This window comes from Curcuma longa, chromosome 11 (genome assembly GCF_044706935.1).
Source record: "Curcuma longa cultivar G26 ecotype Majalengka, Jawa Barat chromosome 11, ITB_CL_G26_1.1, whole genome shotgun sequence".
NCBI lineage: Eukaryota > Viridiplantae > Streptophyta > Magnoliopsida > Zingiberales > Zingiberaceae > Curcuma > Curcuma longa.
This window is the reverse complement of record NC_133871.1, coordinates 17,542,698-17,561,329: the sequence shown is the minus strand read 5'-3', so window position 1 is coordinate 17,561,329 and position 18,632 is coordinate 17,542,698. Positions and strand designations below refer to the sequence as shown.

Below are 18,632 nucleotides of genomic sequence, written 5' to 3'. Positions count from 1 at the left end.
ATCAGCTATACGTACCGTCTTTAATTTTCTTTGTTGATGACAACTTTTGCAGGGCTCACTCACCATCTTTTGTCAAAGTGTCATCATGCCAATCACCTCTACATGTAATTCAGCACTTGTACTGGCATCTAACTTTCTCTCAAGAGAACAATCTTTTTCAAAAAAATATGTTGCAGTAGTTTTCTTGATATATAAAGGTGGTCACGAGACTGCTTTCACGATCGATTTTCATGCGCCCCACGGTCCACGGAGTACGGACATAGTCGAGTTGGTACTCGGATAGTAAATTATCACACGATCAATTTTCGTACCTTCTAAGCTTGTGATTGCCACGATCATAGATAAGTTACTATGAAAAAGTAGTCTCGAGCCATGTGACTGTAGCATAAGGACTCGGGATCAACTTTGTAGGGTGGGCGACTAAATTTTAGGTCCATACTTTGCAACTTTTTGAGTGGTTTTTGAGGGAGATTCATCCATCTTACTCAAACTTCTAGAGAAGAGCAAGAGGAAGCGATAGGGGCATGACTTTGGGATCGAAACGATAAGGAAGTTGAAGAGGAGAGGGTGAAGTATAAGGGTGTGTGAAAACTAATGAAAGCTACGTGCCCTTGAGTGTTGAGAATCAATCTGAGTGTTAGCGTTGGCAAAGGAGGGGCAATATGCAATCTTTTGAACTACGAGGGTGAATGAACAAAGCATAAAGTACGAGGTGTAAAATGAAAGACCGTTACAACATGTGGAGAATGGATCACAACGATTTAACACGGCCCATTAGCGTTACCGTGGCCCGGTCCACCGGAATAAAGCCCATGAAGAATAAGAGTTAAAAGAAAATTTTTATCGAATTTTGAATTAATTTTATATAAAAATAAAAAAAAATATTTATTTGGCTTTCCCGAATCCAACCACACACTACGCAACAAACGGATGGCTTTATTTGTCGACACGAAGCCACTTTTACGTTAATTTTTAAAATTAATAAATAATTGATAAAATGTTTTATCATAATTAATTAATAATGAAAAGTAGCAGACAAATATATTAATCTCCTTCCTTCCCCAACTCCCGTGCTCTGCTTCCCCTTCTTTCTCCTTCCTCTGCTGCCCTAAATCCATGCTCAAGTCGTCGACATGATCGCCTCCTCCCCGGCGGCCGCCGTCGAATCAGCCTCGAGCGGAGGCAGTGATGACCCGGAAAACCATGGGTTCACGTATTAAAAGTAAGACGGCAGAGTAGGTATTAGTTAAGGGTTTTGTTTGGGTGGTGGGCTGGGTAGTTGATCGGTGCCGGCGATGGCGACGGCGAACGCGTTGGTGACGAATCCGGCAGAGGTGGAGGAATCGGCGGAGGAGGAGGTGGCGGCGAAGGCGGTGCATAAGCGGTTCGAGGCGCTGACGATAGTGAGGAACAAGGCGATCAAAGGGAAGGGAGCGTGGTATTGGGCGCACCTGGAGCCGGTGTTGGTGCCGGGATCCGAGGCAGCGATCCCTAAGGCTGTGAAGCTCCGGTGTTCCCTGTGCGACACCATCTTCTCGGCCTCCAACCCCTCCCGCACCGCCTCCGAGCACCTCAAGCGCGGGACCTGCCCTAATTTCGCCTCCCCCTCCTCCTCCGCCGCTCTGCCGCTCGCTTCCCCACCTCCGCCGCCGCCGCCCCCCAAGCCCATCTCCGCCATTGCCCCCTGCGATTCCTCTTCGACGGCCGGTCCCAACGGCCGTAAGCGCTCCTCCCCTTCCGGCGCCACCAGCCATTCGCCCGCCCCCTTGCATCTACCTCGCTTCGCTGCTGTTGATCCCGCCCGGTTCTCCTTGTCGCCTGCCACCCCCGCCGCGGGTAGCAGCGGTGAAGTCTTATTCTCCACGCCGCCGCCTCTCCCGCTCCTCTTGCCGCCTCCTCTGCCGGTATGCTCCAGCGGGAAGGAGGACCTCGGCTCGCTGGGGATGTTCGAGGGCAGCGTCAAGAGGCTGAAGAGCCCCAAGGCCTTCCCCGCTCCATCCCTCTCCAAACCTCAAATGGACTCCGCCCTCTCCCTCCTCTCCGATTGGTTCCACGAGTCCGCCGGTACTGGCGCCATCTCTCTTTCCTCCGCCGAGCATCCCAAGTTCCGTGCCTTCCTCGGCAACGTGGGTCTTCCCCCAGTTTCTCGCCGCGACCTCGTCGGCCACCGCCTAGAGGCACGCTACGAGGAGGCCCGTGCGGACGCCGACGCGCGCATCCACGACGCTCTCTTCTTCCAGCTGTCCTCCGATGGGTGGAAGAAACCCAGGGACTCGTCCTCCTCCATCATCAACATGACGGTGAACCTCCCCAACGGGACCATCGTCTTCCATCGGTCCCTGCTCACGCACGGCCGAGCCGCGTCCAAGTCGGCAGAGGAGGTGCTGCTAGACACTGTAACGGAGATCGCCGGCGAGGGCAACACTCAGAGGTGCGCCGGGATCATCGCTGACAAGTTCAAGTCCAAGGCGCTTCTGGAATTGGAGAACCAGTATCCATGGATGGTGAACCTCTCGTGCCAGCTACAGGGCCTCCGCGGTCTCATCAAGGACATCGCCCGTGAGCTTCCCCTCGTCCACACCGTCGCAGCCAAATGCCACAAGCTCGCGAGCTTCTTCAACAAGCACCCTCAAGTGAGGAGCATCTTCCACAAGTACCAGCTCCAGGAGCTGGACAACGCGTGCCTCCTCCGCGTGCCGCCGTCCTACGACGCAGCCGAAGGTGGCGCGCCGGCGCTTCAGTTTTCCCCATGGTCGAGGACATCTTGGCCTCTGCTCGCGCCGTGCAATCCGTTGTGCTCCATGAATCCTACAAGTCAATCTGCCGCGACGATCCCACCGCGCGGGACATGGCGGACATGGTCCTGGAAATGAACTTCTGGAACCAACTGGAGGCGGTGCACGCGCTGGTCCGGCTGCTGGAGGACATGGTCCAGGAAACAGAGGCAGAGCGGCCGCTGGTGGGGCAATCCCTGCCGCTGTGGGAGGAGCTGCGGTCCAAGGTCAGTGACTGGTCCTCCAAGTACAACATCAAACTCGCTCCTTTGGAGAAGGTGATCGACAAGAGGTTCAAGAAGCACTACCACCCGGCTTGGCCGGCGGCGTTCGTGCTGGATCCACTGTACTTAGTGAAGGACGTCAGTGGCAAATACCTTCCCCCATTCAAGTCTCTGACCTCTCACCAAGAGAAGGACGTGGACAAGCTGATCACCAGACTGGTCTCGCGCGACGAAGCCCACATCGCTCTCATGGAGCTGATGAAGTGGAGAACAGAAGGATTGGATCCGCTGTACGCGCAGGCGGTGCAGGTGAGGCAGCGAGACCCCGCGACCGGGAAGCTGAGGGTGGCCAACCCGCAGAGCAGCAGGCTGGTATGGGAGACCTACCTTAACGAGTTCAAATGCCTCGGCAAGGTAGCCGTGAGGCTCATCTTCCTCCACGCCACCTCCTGTGGCTTCAAGCACAACCCTTCCCTGCTGCGTTGGGCCTGCTGCAACTCCCGGCTGCCCGCCGGCGTCGACCGAGTGCACAAGTTGATCTTCGTCGCGGCCAACGCAAAGCTGGAAAGGAGAGACTTTTCGAGCGAGGAAGAGAAGGACTCGGTGCTGTTCATCAACGGAGAAGACGAGGAAGAGGACGACGACGACAATGATAATGATCTCAACCAATCAACATTTGCAGAGGCCTCCACAGCGTAACATTTCCATCTCTTTGCTTTGCTTTCTTTCGGATTTGGAGTCTGTAGCTTCTTTTTGCTACGATTTTTTCTTCACCATGGTGTTTTTTTTTCTGACTCGCTTGGGATTTTCGGAGTGATTTGAGCATGAGAGAGAGAGAGACATCACAATTATTAACACTTGGCTTTCTGAGAAATAATATCACGATTTGGATTCTGGTTTCTCATGTTATCCACGCTTCTCTGGTTCATGTTTCTTAATCTAAAAGCTGATTCTCGATGCATGATTGTTTTTTCTTCACATCAATGGAGAAGAAACATGTGATCATTGCCATGGCAACTCTTCTGCGTAAAAGTGAAATTCGTCACTTTAGTGGCCTCACATGATCGGTTCTACAATCATTTTTGAAGAGGTAAATCGAAAAATTGTAGTCGATCACGACGCAGACGGGTATTACTATGGCAACTCACTCTTGGGGTGGGGGGATTTGAATTTGGCTTAAGATAGTAGAAATTAACTGGAGGAAGAAACTTTTGGAGCAAAAGGAGGAACTTTTGAAGGTCAATTAAAGCACTTTATTTCTTCATTCTACAGCTTGTCTCCCTAGTGTAGCTTTCAACTTTTCACTTTGGTGAAATCCGATATCTTAACGGTCTCACCCGGTCGATTTTATAATCAAAAAATAAATCGAAAAATTATAATTGACACGTTATCTTTTTTTTTGGAATCAAAAAAAAAATCTAGTGGATAGTATTGATGAGAGAGCTTAGTGTCACTCTTCCTTTTTTTTATTACTTATTTTTCCTTATTTCATTATTTTTCTTCCAAACCATAATTTTAAATTTGTTATTTTTTGTTCCATGACCTAAAATTAAAAGGTCTTTTAAATTTATCTACCTTCAGAGTTAGTCACTCACGACTCTAACATTATGGGAGATTTAGTTACGGTTTAATCATGTAAAATTATCTTTTTAATTTATGATGTGATTAGCAGGACATGACTCTAATTATTAGCCTTACAAGTTGGTGTGTCTATGAATAAGACAGCTCTAATTAAACAACAAAAATGGGGCATGACTCTAAATAAAAATAATAAAATTCTTTTTTCCTTGTGCAAAAATCATTAAAAATATATATTTTATTTAAAAAATATTAAAATGACACTCATCCTATTTTGCATCACGTGACAAATTTTAATTACAATTGTTATAACTATAACAATTTTGATCAAAATAATTTTAAATTAAAAAATATATTTTAATATAATAATAGCACATGTAGTAATTTTAAGTAAATTGAAATAATTTTCTCTATATTAGGAAGAAAAGATGTCTGATCCGGAAATAGTATAGTTCGGGGCCCACTTATTTCGATCTTACGAACGGTGGGCCATAGGGCAATAAGTCATATTTACACATTTGTCCACTCAATGATTAAAGAGTAATTATCCAAATCAACACTCCTTTATTTCAAAATGCTTAGATCTAGCTACTTCTTCCTTTTTACTAAAATACCCTGAATCAAATTATCTTCAAATACCTTTGACGATTAATAACGACCTCAAATTAATTTTAAATTGATATGGTTGCACTTTCAGAGTTTCTTTCCTATTAAATAGCGATCGATTAAAATTGATTAGTTAGCTAATAATTTAAAAATAATAGCGGGGTTGCTATAGTCGGCCCATTAACCATTAAACCCCAATGGGCTTTACATTATTCGGTCAATTCCGAATTGCACACATATATTCTGAAGGTTAATGACCCATCATTAATTTAATTTTCTCTTTTTTTTTGGGGTCCATTTACAAGTTCTATTTTCTATTGAACAAAAATTAGATAGTTTTTAATAGATGAGTTGATTTTGTTGGATATTGAGTCTTAAAGGATCAATATGATTTTGTGAAAAATCGAAGCGTCGTCAATTGATGGAAGTCGAAATTGATTTCAAAATCAAAATTAACATTTCGCGTAGATAGACTTAGATTATTAATTTACTCAAAACCGAGTAAGGATGAATGAGAAATTAATTATTTAAAATTAATCTAGAAGAGCATTAATGGTTAATTAATGATATACAAGGAAATGTATAGGGAATAGTTCTACATTGGTAAATTTCATGAGCTTTCCTTCCTTAGTTATGTTGCTGTGTTAATAGAGTTAACACAAAAAAACTCATGTGCTCTCTTCTCACGAGCGAGGAAGTGCTTGCACCTACGAGCCCACGGCCTGACACGCACGGATGCACACATGCACACACATCTGCAATGGATGCTTTATTGGTGCACTTTACACTTGTAATCCTTCAGATTTGACGGATGAAATTAAAGGAAGATCTAAAGGATTACAACCCTCCAAATCAAATGGTTCAAATAAATCTTGTCCAAAAGTCACAGCCACTCACCAAAGGATATTCTACCTTTTCACTTGGTATAAATAAGTCCCTTCAAATGTTAAAAATTCATCGATTTATCGAATCAACTCATCCATTGAATCATTAAATAAGCATACATCTCATCTTATGCATTCGAAATCCAAAAAGCCTAAAAAAAATTTGTTGGACTCAAAATTTAAAGTGCAAATCTCACGAAATCGAGACAATGCTCTTTCCTTAGTTATCAACTATTACTTTCTAACTTCTTCACAAATAGTCATTGTACCGATCATATGCAGCCGCTGGTACGACGGATTCCATCATTTATTAAAGTGGAGTTGGCGGATCATAACAGCACTTCGCCAACTTGATGCAGTCCAGCCAGTGCAGCACCTCGGCGTTGGGATCCCGTTCGACCAGAACATCCCTCACAGTCAACTGCAGTGACCCCCTGAACAAGGTGATCTTCCCTCTCACTCGAACCAGTTTCCCTAACTCAACTGTTGCGGCTTCCTTGAGCGCCATCTCGGCCGCCACACCGAGGTCGGGCAGGTGGTCGGGCTGGTGGTTGAGCCAAAGGATGCAGCGAATGCAGCCACTGCCATCATCCACCAGGAATGTGAGATACTTGTCTCTGCGCTCCCGACTCACCACCACACCAACAGTTTCAGCTCGCGAAACAAGCTTGCCTTTTCTGGTGAAGGAAGGAGGGTGCGAGGAGTCGTGAATTGTAAGCGAGAGGAGATCGACTGCCAAAAGTTTGACATGCGCAGCTTGGATGGTGTTCATTTGGAGCGAGGAACAACTGCAAAAGGTTATGGACGATGATCAAGTGGCACATTCGACTTCTCTTGAAACTTTCGTCGAGCACCTGGAAAGCATCCTCGCAAAACTATGGAGTTGATGCCTCGCTGATGAAAGAACAATCTGCTAGCATACAAAATTCAAGTATTCAGTAGCCAACTAAACTCTTCAAACTACCAAAGTAAAGAATTTCTCCAGAAATCATTCACTTTTCCTAACTTACATCTCACAATTTCATTCTGGGATTCTAAGCAAGGCAGTGCTCTGATCCATCCCCTAATGAGAAGTTATGGAATCAGCCACCTCGAGCCACTCTCTCTAAGATCAAATTGCGCAAAAATATGAGCAAAAATTTGCAGCGACCCGAAAGTATCCTCCTAAAAATAGTATGTTGCCGCCCTCTCCGCTGCCGTCGGTGAATCCCAACTCGCCACTCGGACGAAGGAAAAGTAGAAAAGAAACGGGCGGAGAAGAGAAGAAACAAACCAGCATCCGGCTTCAGGGGCTCAGCGGCGTTGCTCGGGCCCGCGACGACGAGGGGCTCCGGCGCTGGCTTGCTAGACCGAGAGGAGGAGGAGGAGGAGGAGGAGCCGCCCATTGGGGGTTTCGGGGAGGGTGGGTTTTTAGGGTTTTGACTTTTGAGCCGGCGGGTTGGTTTAGACAATAAGTGCGAGTTGGTTCGGCAGAAGCGGTTGGTTAGTGTTCGATAAGCTCAATAAATGACCCCGAAAACGACATTTGCCACGCTAATAAAACGTAATTAATTAGCGACGGCAATCCTGCAGCAAATTACGCTCGGGACGGCGGCCGCTGTTGCCGCCGTATTAATTCCACCAGAGAGATGAGTCAACACGTCACAAAGTTCAAACCCCAATTAGGAAAAATAAAAATAAAAAAAAATAAAATACAAAAAGACAAACATTGAAAAGTGCTTTTATATATATATATATAATTTTGATATTCTGCGTGACTCCCTCATGTGCGCCCGTGCGCAACTCGCGATCCACCGTTCATCAAGCGATCGTGAGCTAGATCTGACCGTCCAAATGTAGGAATGCATAATGTTTCGCCCGCCTGACTCCTGCCGTTTTCGGCCACCCTCGCTTCGCTGTCCGACCACCGGATCGGGCCCGATCGACGCGTCACTCGTTGACGCATCGATCGACATCGGATTATGGCCGGAATCCGACGCAATTTGACCGGAACGCGGCCGACAGTGGCACGCGTCGTTTCTAGCCTAATCGTGACTGGATTCCGACCAAATCGAAGTCGGAGATCGACCGAGGAAGGACCGGTCAAATTGTGTCAGATTCCAACCACAATTTGATCGGAATCCGATGCCGGCCGACGCGCCGGCAAATGGCGCGTCGATTGGGTCCGATCCGGCAGCTGGTGGTAATCGGACAGTGCGGCGAGGGCGGCTGAAAACGACGGGGGTCGGTTATGTCGCGTATGGGGTCACGCAGCACGGGTCGCGCAGAATTTCAATTATATATATATATATATATATATATATAAATATAAAATCAACATAATAAAAAATGCCACTTTTAATTTGCATCACTGCACTAAAAACCGTTTCTCGCTGGGGACGGGCGGGTTGTGAACCCGCGTGGTCACGCGAATTCACGGGGGTCCCACCGCGAGGTACTTTCTTCCAATCTTCCTCCCCCATCGGTATCATCGCGTGCCGGTGGGCTGACGTCGACGTAAATTTGTGTAGATACTGTGAATTACCTTAAATGCCCTCCTCAGCCATGTTCTCTCGGACTTGGAGGCGGGTACTATTGGGTCATTTGAGGTGGGATAGAGATGAACGCATCGTTGCTGGCCCCTCTCCCTTATCTTAATCGTCGTCGAGCTCCCCGAAGACGACCATTTCGCCCGATCCTTCCCACGTTTGAAATCGTGAAGAGCTCTCTTGTCTCGATTTGGTCTCGAGCTATTTAAATCCGGGCATTGGAGTTTTGAGCTCAGACGTCGACCCCTCTGCATTTGGATTAGGGTTAGAGCACCGCAGGTGCGTCGAAGTAATCTCCTTTATTTTTCTTGTTTTGTGGTTTTGGATCCATGCACCCTGCAAAGGTATCTGTTGGCATTCTTCTTGGTTTTCGGGGTATCCATTTATTTTGGATGTAAGAGCAATTAGATCGAATGGACTATAGCTTGAAGAGAAAAGGCGCTTCCTTTTTCTTGTTGTGTGGGTTGGATTTCAATTGGGTGATTTGATTTGCAATTTGATTTATTTTACAACCGTTGTCGTGAGAATTTTCCTTCTTTTAGAAGAATTGAGCTCAAAGATTTTTTTTTCTTTTCTTGTTTAACCAGATTCATATAGGGCAGGAAGAAGATTTGTCGTGGATTGCGTCTGATAAATTGAGTCTGTATCGTCTTGTTTTGGGATTTGTATCCGTGAGTTTTCTGTAATACTCTGCCTTCTTTCAATTTCAAGGCGGAGGTTATGGCCACGGCTGTAATGAACATGACCACGGCAGCGTTGGATTGGGTATCCATAGCTTTTGATGCTCCGCTTGCCCGAGCTGTTGTCTTTGGGGTTCACATAGATGGTATAATCTGTTCTTTCTTGACTCTGAAATTGAAACTTTATACGATTTTAATTGTGCCATGTTTTTAATAATCGAGTACAAATTGACATTATGTTGATTTTTCTTGATTGAAGGACACCTAGTTGTTGAGGTGCTACTTATAGCTGTCATACTCTTCCAACTAACCAGAAAAAGTTACAAGCCTCCTAAGAAACCACTAACTGATAAGGTTCGTCTACTTTTTGGACCTGTTACTTTTTAAGCTTATACAACATTTTTCACTTTTACTTTAGTCCGCTAATTGTGTTATAAAAATAAAATTTACCCGTTTCTCCTTCCACTTGATTTTCTGGTTCACTAATGTTCATATTTAGAGTTCGAGTGAATATGCTTTTAATCACTGTGACTTCTGCAAATCTTATTTTTCTTCTGTAGGAAATAGATGATCTTTGTGAAGAATGGATTCCTGAACCCCTTCATCCACCTATCACAGAGGAAATGAAAGCTGAGCCTCCAACCTTAGAAAGGTAGGGAGAATCTTTGAATTATTTTATGATGTTCATGAAGTTGAATAAAACTGCTATGGCATATTGATCTTCATTATTTGGAAATTCTTATATTGCTACTTCTGAAAGTCTATATTCTGCCAACCCAAAAGATTAAACAATTAGGAAAGACTTTTCTGCATATTTATATTCTTGATATTCCCATTCATCAGTGGGCATATTCAACTAGTTTGACATGGATTGGCTCAACTTGACAGAGGATATATTGCTTTAACAGTGTTAAGATTTGAGCTTAAGGCACGCTTTAAGGCGATGGCAAAAGTTTACAGGTTGGCGATCCTTGAATGTCATTTGGCAATGCTATATTACTGTAACAGAACTCATATTGGGTAGCTGATGATACTTAAAAGTCACCAAATATCTTTTAAATAATTTAATTAACTAGGCAGGGTTTCATAATGAAAATTGAGTTTCCATGATGCTCATGGTGGAGGTTAGAGGAGGAAGGACATTGTTTTTTCATTCTACCTATATACCATTTAATTTTTCTATTCTTTGTTTCAAATTCTAGTAAAGGATTGTTCAGTTATTACATCATAAACTCAGGCTCTTCAAGTTGGTTGTTTTTGAACTTTTCTAGTGTGTTATGAAGTAGTTTAGTTCAGATAGGTTGTAAATTTTACATAACATTGATAGAGGGATCACACACTGCTATTAATTTAAATAAACTTCTCTCTCTCTCTCTCTCTCCCCTCTATTTGGGGGGCACAAAATGAACAGTTACAACGTAGTTGTGTTCTGAATTTTTTTGGTGTGTGTGTGTCCTGAATTTATGCATACAAAGTTGTTATTTTCTCCTTGCTGAGACAAAGATTTAAATGTTTTATAGACACTCATCTTTTCCTCCTACTAAAGAAATACTTCTGAAGCAGTGCTGCAGGGCCACATACCGTAATTGATGGAAAGGAAGTTGTGAATTTTGCATCAGCAAACTATCTAGGACTAATAGGCGATGATAAGATAATTGTGAGAATCAACTCCTCATTTTCCTCCATATTTCTTATTATTACTCAGAAATATGTCATACCAAGTATATATTTCAGGATTCATGTGTTGCCTCACTGGAAAAATATGGTGTTGGTTCTTGTGGTCCTCGTGGTTTCTATGGAACAATTGGTCAGTCTTGTTCTTTTGTTCATAGTTTATATAGATGACTATTTTGCTCTTCTCTTGGCCTTACAAATTTCATTTTTCACTTATCCTTTTCGAACAATGTACAAGAGGATGAATTCTGAACTAAGAAATTGGACTTTGTAGATGTCCACCTTGATTGTGAGAGAAGAATTGCAGAATTCATGGGTACCCCAGATTCAATCCTCTACTCTTATGGCATCTCAACCATTTTTAGTGTTATTCCAGCATTTTGCAAGAAAGGAGACATCATTGTTGCGTAAGTTATTTTCACATATGATTTTGCATATATGGTAATAATACTGCCTGATATACACAACTGTCTGTTATTCAAAAGACTGTGCTACTCACTCTTTTTGTCCCTTGATGGTTGGAGCAAATATGTGCTTTATATTTGATTGCCTCTGAGAAGTTTTTTAATGAAAAAAATATTAGTTGAAGATTTGTGTTCTGGAGTACTTACACTACATGATATCTAAGTATCAGTGATTAAAATTCTAAATCACTTGCTGAAATTCCCTCATTAATGACTTTAAATAAGTTCATGATTTTGATTCTTCAATTCTTAGTTGTTGATATTCTTTTCTAACATGATTTATATGAAGCACATTCTAGATGCCTTTTGGATTCCATGCAAGAAGCTGCATTCCAACTATCACTAGATTCCATAATTGAGAGCCTTGTGCTTATCATGAAGTGAACCAAGTAGTAGCTTTCATGAACCTAAAAAAGTATATCCATATGACGGATCACACATAATGATTCCTTTGTATGAATTTTCTAGTTATATAGTTGAGTATTTTGTTATATCACATAAATGGGTCTACTAGACTACAATAAACTTCTTATGCTTTACAGAGATGAGGGTGTTCATTGGGGAGTGCAAAATGGGCTTTATCTCTCCAGAAGTACTGTTGTGTACTTCAAGCATAATGATATGGCATCACTAGAGAGTACTTTAGAGAAATTGACTCATGGAAATAAGCAAGCAGAAAAGATTAGACGCTATATTGTCGTTGAAGCACTCTACCAGGTGTGTTACAAATTTTCACTAATGACCTCATGCTTTTGCTGTTTCATCCTGTTAATACTAACTCAACTCCCTGCTGCAAACCGTGATCCCAATAATGACCTGTCTCGTTCCAGTGGATGTTCTCTTTTTTGATCTTCCGATCAACATCACCTGCGATATGAACTCTTTTAGTAGTGTGCTTTCTAGGTGGTTAATGCCTTATATTTGAAGCACCATTTGAATCACAACTGAAAAAAATAAAGCACCTTAATATTTATTACACAGAATTCTGGTCAAATCACCCCATTGAATGAAATAGTGCGGCTAAAGGAGAAGTACCGATTTCGGGTAATATTGGAAGAAAGCCATTCCTTTGGTGTGCTTGGGAACACCGGCCGAGGGCTTGCTGAGCATTATGGAGTTCCAGTATGTCTAACCATTTTTTCCTCCACATTCTAGACCCTTTTTTTTTTCTTTTACTGATGTATCTTCTAATTGATTGGTTTTGCAGATTGAGAAGATCGATATAATAACTGCCAGTATGGGAAATGCATTAGCAACTGATGGGGGGTTTTGCACTGGAAGTGCCAGAGTAGTTGATCACCAAGTATGAAAATTACCTTTAGCTAATGTGAATTGCACAATTATGTCTGCTCACCTTTCTTTGATTAATGGCATTTTCCTTTTGTAGCGTTTGAGTAGCTCTGGATATGTCTTTTCTGCATCTTTACCCCCTTATCTTGCAAGCGCTGCCATTGCTGCAGTGGATCACTTAGAGGATAATCCATCTTTCCTCACAACATTGAGGAGCAATATCTCTCTACTACGGGAAGGTGAATTCTTATTTTCATAAAAACATTGTTGCTGTAAAATCTGGGAAATTGTATATGCCTTAGTATTATGCCGATAGCTAGCTGCAGTTTGTGTAATATATGCCGGTAGTTATGTGTAGATGCTTAACAATGATTGCTACTGCAGTCTTCATGCTATCCAGGTGCTTATACATACTAGTGAGTTCAACTTTCTTACGGATGCATGACATTTCAGTATTATGAGTGAATGTGGCTGCATATCTGTACCAAGTATTCCATCCATCCCCTAAAGCCTTTCATTCGATAACCAGTATCTGAGAAATTAAGCTTTCATATATTGTTACATGATTTGTTGTCTCCTTTTTCTGAACTAGTATGTGTTGATGACATTAAATGCCTGATTTACTTCAGCTTCTTAATTTTTCTTTATATCGGTTAGTTGGAAATGAATATCGAACTCAAATTTTATCATAGAGACTATTTTTCTGCATGACTTTTATCTAACATGCAAAACATGTAAGAGCATATTTGCCACCTTGGTTCGAGTTACCTCTCTAACTCTTGTAAATTTAACTTTTTTGAGTTCAGGATTATCAAATCTACCAGGTCTGACAATCGCAAGCGATCCATTATCACCCATTGTCTTCCTAAAACTTAAAAAACCAACAGGTTCATCCAAGAATGACTTGGAACTACTTAACAAAATCACCGAAAGGGTAAGTTGTTGGTTGAACTGTCTTTCATAGACACACCAACACATACATTTCTGTATGACAATTGCTGGCATGGTTCAGGCACTGAAGGAAGATTCTGTCTTCATCGTTAGCACAAAAAGATCAGTTCTCGATAAGTGCCGTCTTCCAGTTGGCATTCGCGTGTTTGTTTCAGCAGGTCACACTGCATCCGACATCAAGAAAGTTTCTGACTCTCTGCAAAGGGTTGCAGCCCTGGTTCTGGCTGAACATATTTAAACTCCATTTGAAGCCAATGTCAAAACTATTCGCCGAGCATAGGATCGAAGCCTAATTCTGTATCTTCCCTATGTTTTCTACATCTTTTTCTTCCTCGGAGAAAGATAGGAGAAAAGAGTAGGGCATGGATTCAAGGATTTGCTTTTCAGAATTATTTTTTGTTAGCTGATTGCAGTACTCTTCCACCAGATTGTAGACTCAATCCTTCTTCAGCAAATGGCCACATGTAGATAAAAATGTTGAATGGATTGTCGATTTTTGATGTCTTGTTGTAGTTCTATCATGTAATTCGACAGATGAAATGCTTTTACTTGTTTCATATTAAAGCTTGCATTCTTCTAATTTTCTTTCACCAAGTTCATATCCTAATTCCTCATACAACATTTGTCAGAAAAATCCATTTCAAGAATTGTTTTCCATAGTAATAAATCTCTAGCTAATGGTTCTTTCAGACTGATTTGGTTCGATTCCGATCGACTCAAGCCGATCGAGCAACACCTACATGACTCATGGATCATGCCTAGCACGTACTTCGAGTTGGTATGGCTTGAACATTCAGGTAATGCCCAATGCAACATGAACCCGACAATGGATCTGAACTCAGCTCACTAGCTTGCCTGTCCAATCTGACCGAACCACCTATTAGAGTCGACTCACCAAACTCGATCAATTTGACATTACAACCCAACTAGTTTGCCTAACTCATCCGATCCATTAGCCAGATTAGCTGCAAGTCGTATTGTCATTGTATTAACATTATGTATTTGCGTATATTCTTGACACGACTAATTGATCATCAAGTGTGTATAATTAACAAACAAGGATGACTCAAGATGATCAAAGTCCAACAAACAATGCTAGAAAGATATCTAATTGGAGTTCTTGGTATTAAAGATACAATCACAACACTAATCATCGGCACATATGAAGAAGGCATCATGCATGAATCTTACTATATGTTGTATTATGAGTTCTACTAAATTGTATCGTAAGTACTATCATTTTTATAAAATTATAGTCTCCACAAATTGTTCACTAAGTTATAAACTTGTTGTTAATTATGTGCTATTGGTATTGCTAGATTATATTATACTATCAAATTTGTATCATATGCCAACTTCTAAATTATATCTTAATTACATACTGCCAACTTAGAAGAAAATTATACTTTTAAAGATTTTTCATATGAATACACTTTAAAATTCATTGCTAACAGAAGAACACCCCTCCACGTGATCTATGATCATGCATGAAGGCAAGACAGTCTCATTAAACCCTAAAATGAAGCAAAATATGTCAATCATTAAGCTCACACTTAACACATTAATGCATGCAGTAAATTATATATAGCTAAAGCTTTATCAACTTATCAGTCAATGTTTTTCTGATTAAAACAAAGAGAAAACACAAGCATCATGAAAAATAATCACACGAATCAAGTGCACAAGAAACTAGTGATGATCACTAACCAAATAGCAGCATATTTCTGACATGAAAGCATTAATTAATTGTTCTCTTCCTCAATGTTCATTCTCAATTTGCCTGAAGGCAACAGAAATGCGAAGAGAGAGTCACATCCATCCATCAACTCCAACATTAATTGCAACTCATGCAGGAAGAAAACAAAGGAGACAGAATAGATAGCTGGAGCAGGAAGAAGCTGGAGCTAAGTGTGGTGGTGAGACCTTTAGTTCATGATGACCTCCCTTAAAATATATATATAGATCCTCCTCCTCTTCCTCATGCACTCTTTGGCATCACCTCCAATATTAACAATTATGAGGATCATTAATTTTCTGGAAAAGAATAATTAATCGAGTGTATAGTGTTGTGGGCATGATCCTGGTCCATGAGTTGCAGACCTAGAGAAGAGGAGGAGGGCTCACTCTACGTGTGGATGAAAGAGAAGCTGCAGGCAATTGGAGGATGATGGCTCGATGGATTCACTTTGCGTTGGAGTCAAGGCAATGTTCATGTCTAATGAAGCTACACGAATTAGCAAATGATTAAGTGGCAGATTAACAAGGAAGGTGATGATTAAGAAGCTTAATTGTAATTGGTCTAGCTCTAAGCTAGGTGAGAATTTTAATGGAGAAGTTTGCCTTGTTATTGCCTCGGAGGGTGGTGGTGGTGGCCATGGCTTTGTTGGGGGAAGAACTGAGTGCCGGCCATGAACGCGTTGAGTGGAGTCGGATAAAGTGCTGAAGGATCCACTAGCCCGGCCGAAGTCGCCGCTCCGGCGAGTGTTACTGACGTAGAGGAGAGGCCGGCGGGGATAGCTGCTGCGGTGGCGGCTGCGGGAGAGGAGGAGGGGTGGTCGGGGCCGTGGTCGTAGAGGATGCCCTTGAAGACGTGGCCGCCGATGCTGATGGCTGCTTGGTACGCGAACTCCTCCTCCGCTGCCGCCGCCTCGTCCACCGAGCTGACTCGTAAGCAGCGGAACACCGCCGGCGAGCTCACTTCCGCTGGGAAACTGATCTCCCCGCCTGTTTGTAGAAGGAAAGGTTGAGGTGGTCGAGAGCGGTGGGAATTAGGGTTTTGAGGTGGTGTAATACCTGATGAAGTGGCGGCCGCGGAGAGGCGGGTAAGGAAGGCTTCGCGGGGGCGCTTGGAAGGCTCGGCGGCGGCTGCTGGAGGATGAGTGGCGAGGGCGCCAGAGCGGACGAGGAGGCGCTGCTGCTGCTGGCGCTCGCGGCGCTTGGCGGCGGGGACCCACGTGCTGCGGACGTGGGTGGTGCAGTCGAAGCCGCGGCTCTTGCAGCAGGTGCGGCACCGGAGGTGGGGCAGTCCTTCTTCGCCTGGTTGCCGCAGTCCTGGCAGCTGATCCCCCCGCCACGCGACGACGACGAGCCCATCCCTATTACCACTCCTTCTCCACCCCCCGCCACTAGGAGCGGCGGCGGCGGCGCCCCCTCAGTGCTCGTGAACGAGAGCAGCGCCGGCGCCGCGGGGGGCAAGTGGTGCCTCACCGCGTGCTGCTGCTGCTGCTGCCATAGCTCGAAGCCTCGCGTGATGGCCTCCGTCGATCTACTGCTGCCGCTGCCCCCGCCGCTGCCGTAAAGGAACAACCCCTGAGGAGGGATGATACCTTCTTCGGCGCCGCCGCCGTCGCCGCTCGCGCCTTGCCGACCGCCTCCTAGTGAGAATTCTGCCATGCTGCTGCTGCTGCTGCCTCTAAATCATCCATAGGAAGCTCGATCGATCCGATCCGATCTCTCCGATGGATCCTTCCCCCCCTAAACCACCAGCTACATCTACCAATCTCCTCATCTACCTACTCACTTCTCCATAGATGAGATTCTTGAGATTTCGAGCTCGCAAATAGGCAGAAGGGAGAGCCTACACGATCATAAGCTGCTTGATTAATTAACTGTACCTAGTTCCAGTGAATTCTTGTGCGTATGCTTTGCTACCTTTATTGATCATGACCCTCGTGGGATTCTTCCGCCATTAAAAAAGATCTTTTTCTCTCTCTCTCTCTCTTTCTTCCCTTATCTTTAGCTCACTGCAACGCCGCCATGGCGACTGCAATGCCTGCCTGCCACTGCCACTGCCTCAATTCCATTTACTGCACTTCCCCCTCTCTCCTCCACATCGAAAACATCAAGAAAACCCAAATATAATCCAAGAAACAAAGCCCTGATCAAAAACTAAACGAGAAGAAACAAAGTATTAGAGAACGGAAACGAAGCAGAAAAAACTCTTCTTTTTTGTTGCCTAATGCTGCATATGGTTCGCCATCTCGCCGCGGCATCCAACGGCGCATCTCCCGCCACGCGTCGCGCGCCTGTATGCTACTTCAACCCGCCAAAACCAACCCGTGGCCCGATCGAGCCGGGTCGTCCAGTTTCCAATGGCGGTGCAGCCGAAAGCCCTAAATACGGCGGCGACGAAAACGGAGTTCGTTGACGACGACGAAGCAAGCCTCAGTATCAGTGTCGCAGACGCTTCACTGAATGAGAGTCGCCTAGACGCGTTTGAATTCGAGGTCTCTTTTCCCCGTCCCTTCCGTTTTTGTTTTACCCTTTTCGGGCACTGTTCGCTGCGCCTCCCCGGCTCGCTTTACCACGCTGCACTAACCGGAAGCGTATAATAAACTGCTGCGACTTTTCCTCTACCTCGCTCCCTTTTACGTGCAACTGTGCATGAGTTTTCCAGTACTGCGCGCAGTATCGATGAATTGATTGCTCCGCCGAACTGGGCGGCGCCGCTCGGGGCGCGCGCCGGGCAACTCCCGACAAAACCCGGCGATGCGTATTCTGATGCCCTGCATGGCTGTATCACATTACATATATAGATATATAGAGATCCAGCTGTTGACGCAGAGGCGAAGAAGAATGTGGAGGAGGAAATTAAGGAATTAAGAAAAGTGATCACTGTAGAGGGTTGTTCGATGAACGTACGATGGAGGGGGTTGCTCCCGAGGAACGTGTCTCGCTCGTGCCTCGAGCCCTGTGTGGGCGTCCCCGGAGTTGACTCTCTTTTTCTCTTCTCTTTCCTTTCTCTGTGTATGGGATGGGATGGATGGATCTGTCCATGTACACGGCGGCATGCAGGTCCGTCGTGGTAAACGAGGAGAGAGAGAGGAGAGAGGAAGGAGGGATATGCCGCAAATCCCTAAGATAACAAACCGCTTTTTTTCTATTAAGTATGATTAGTGGTTTGAGTGCTGAATAATTAAATATTAATTAGGAGTCTAAATTTCTAAACCTGTCTTTCCCTCATTCAATGTATATCTTTC

The 18,632-nt window shown here is 44.1% G+C and overlaps 3 protein-coding genes and 1 pseudogene across 5 annotated transcripts; 2 read left to right on the top strand and 2 right to left on the bottom strand.

Annotated features, from left to right (window-relative positions):
* Positions 1-1,090: 1,090 nt before the first annotated feature.
* Positions 1,091-3,893, top strand: LOC141839533 (uncharacterized; annotated as a pseudogene).
* Positions 3,894-6,151: 2,258 nt separating this feature from the next.
* Positions 6,152-7,434, bottom strand: LOC141841645 (CST complex subunit STN1). 2 transcript variants are annotated; one of them, XM_074729827.1, is made up of 3 exons: positions 7,340-7,434; positions 7,077-7,171; positions 6,152-6,976 (listed from the first exon to the last, which is right to left on the bottom strand). In XM_074729827.1, the coding sequence occupies exon 3, from the start codon at positions 6,836-6,838 to the stop codon at positions 6,377-6,379; it is 462 nt and encodes a 153-aa protein (XP_074585928.1). In that variant the 5' UTR covers positions 6,839-6,976; positions 7,077-7,171; positions 7,340-7,434; the 3' UTR covers positions 6,152-6,376. The 2 variants fall into 2 exon arrangements, with proteins under 2 accessions (XP_074585928.1, XP_074585929.1); XM_074729828.1 differs by lacking the exon at positions 7,077-7,171.
* Positions 7,435-8,743: 1,309 nt separating this feature from the next.
* LOC141840534 (long chain base biosynthesis protein 1b-like) lies at positions 8,744-14,243 on the top strand. 2 transcript variants are annotated; one of them, XM_074728551.1, is made up of 13 exons: positions 8,744-8,873; positions 9,306-9,420; positions 9,534-9,628; positions 9,835-9,926; positions 10,838-10,931; positions 11,009-11,081; positions 11,223-11,355; positions 11,955-12,129; positions 12,394-12,534; positions 12,620-12,715; positions 12,800-12,941; positions 13,509-13,636; positions 13,715-14,243. In XM_074728551.1, exons 2-13 carry the CDS (start codon positions 9,315-9,317, stop codon positions 13,889-13,891), a joined length of 1,452 nt encoding a protein of 483 aa, XP_074584652.1. In that variant the 5' UTR covers positions 8,744-8,873; positions 9,306-9,314; the 3' UTR covers positions 13,892-14,243. The 2 variants fall into 2 exon arrangements, with proteins under 2 accessions (XP_074584652.1, XP_074584650.1); XM_074728549.1 differs by lacking the exon at positions 8,744-8,873 and having other exon boundaries at positions 9,255-9,420.
* Positions 14,244-15,677: 1,434 nt separating this feature from the next.
* Positions 15,678-17,046, bottom strand: LOC141842209 (protein SHI RELATED SEQUENCE 1-like). The gene is given in 3 exon segments (XM_074730432.1): positions 15,678-16,377; positions 16,447-16,674; positions 16,677-17,046. Coding segments are annotated over 3 exon segments (978 nt in total). The 3' UTR covers positions 15,678-15,997.
* Positions 17,047-18,632: the final 1,586 nt, after the last annotated feature.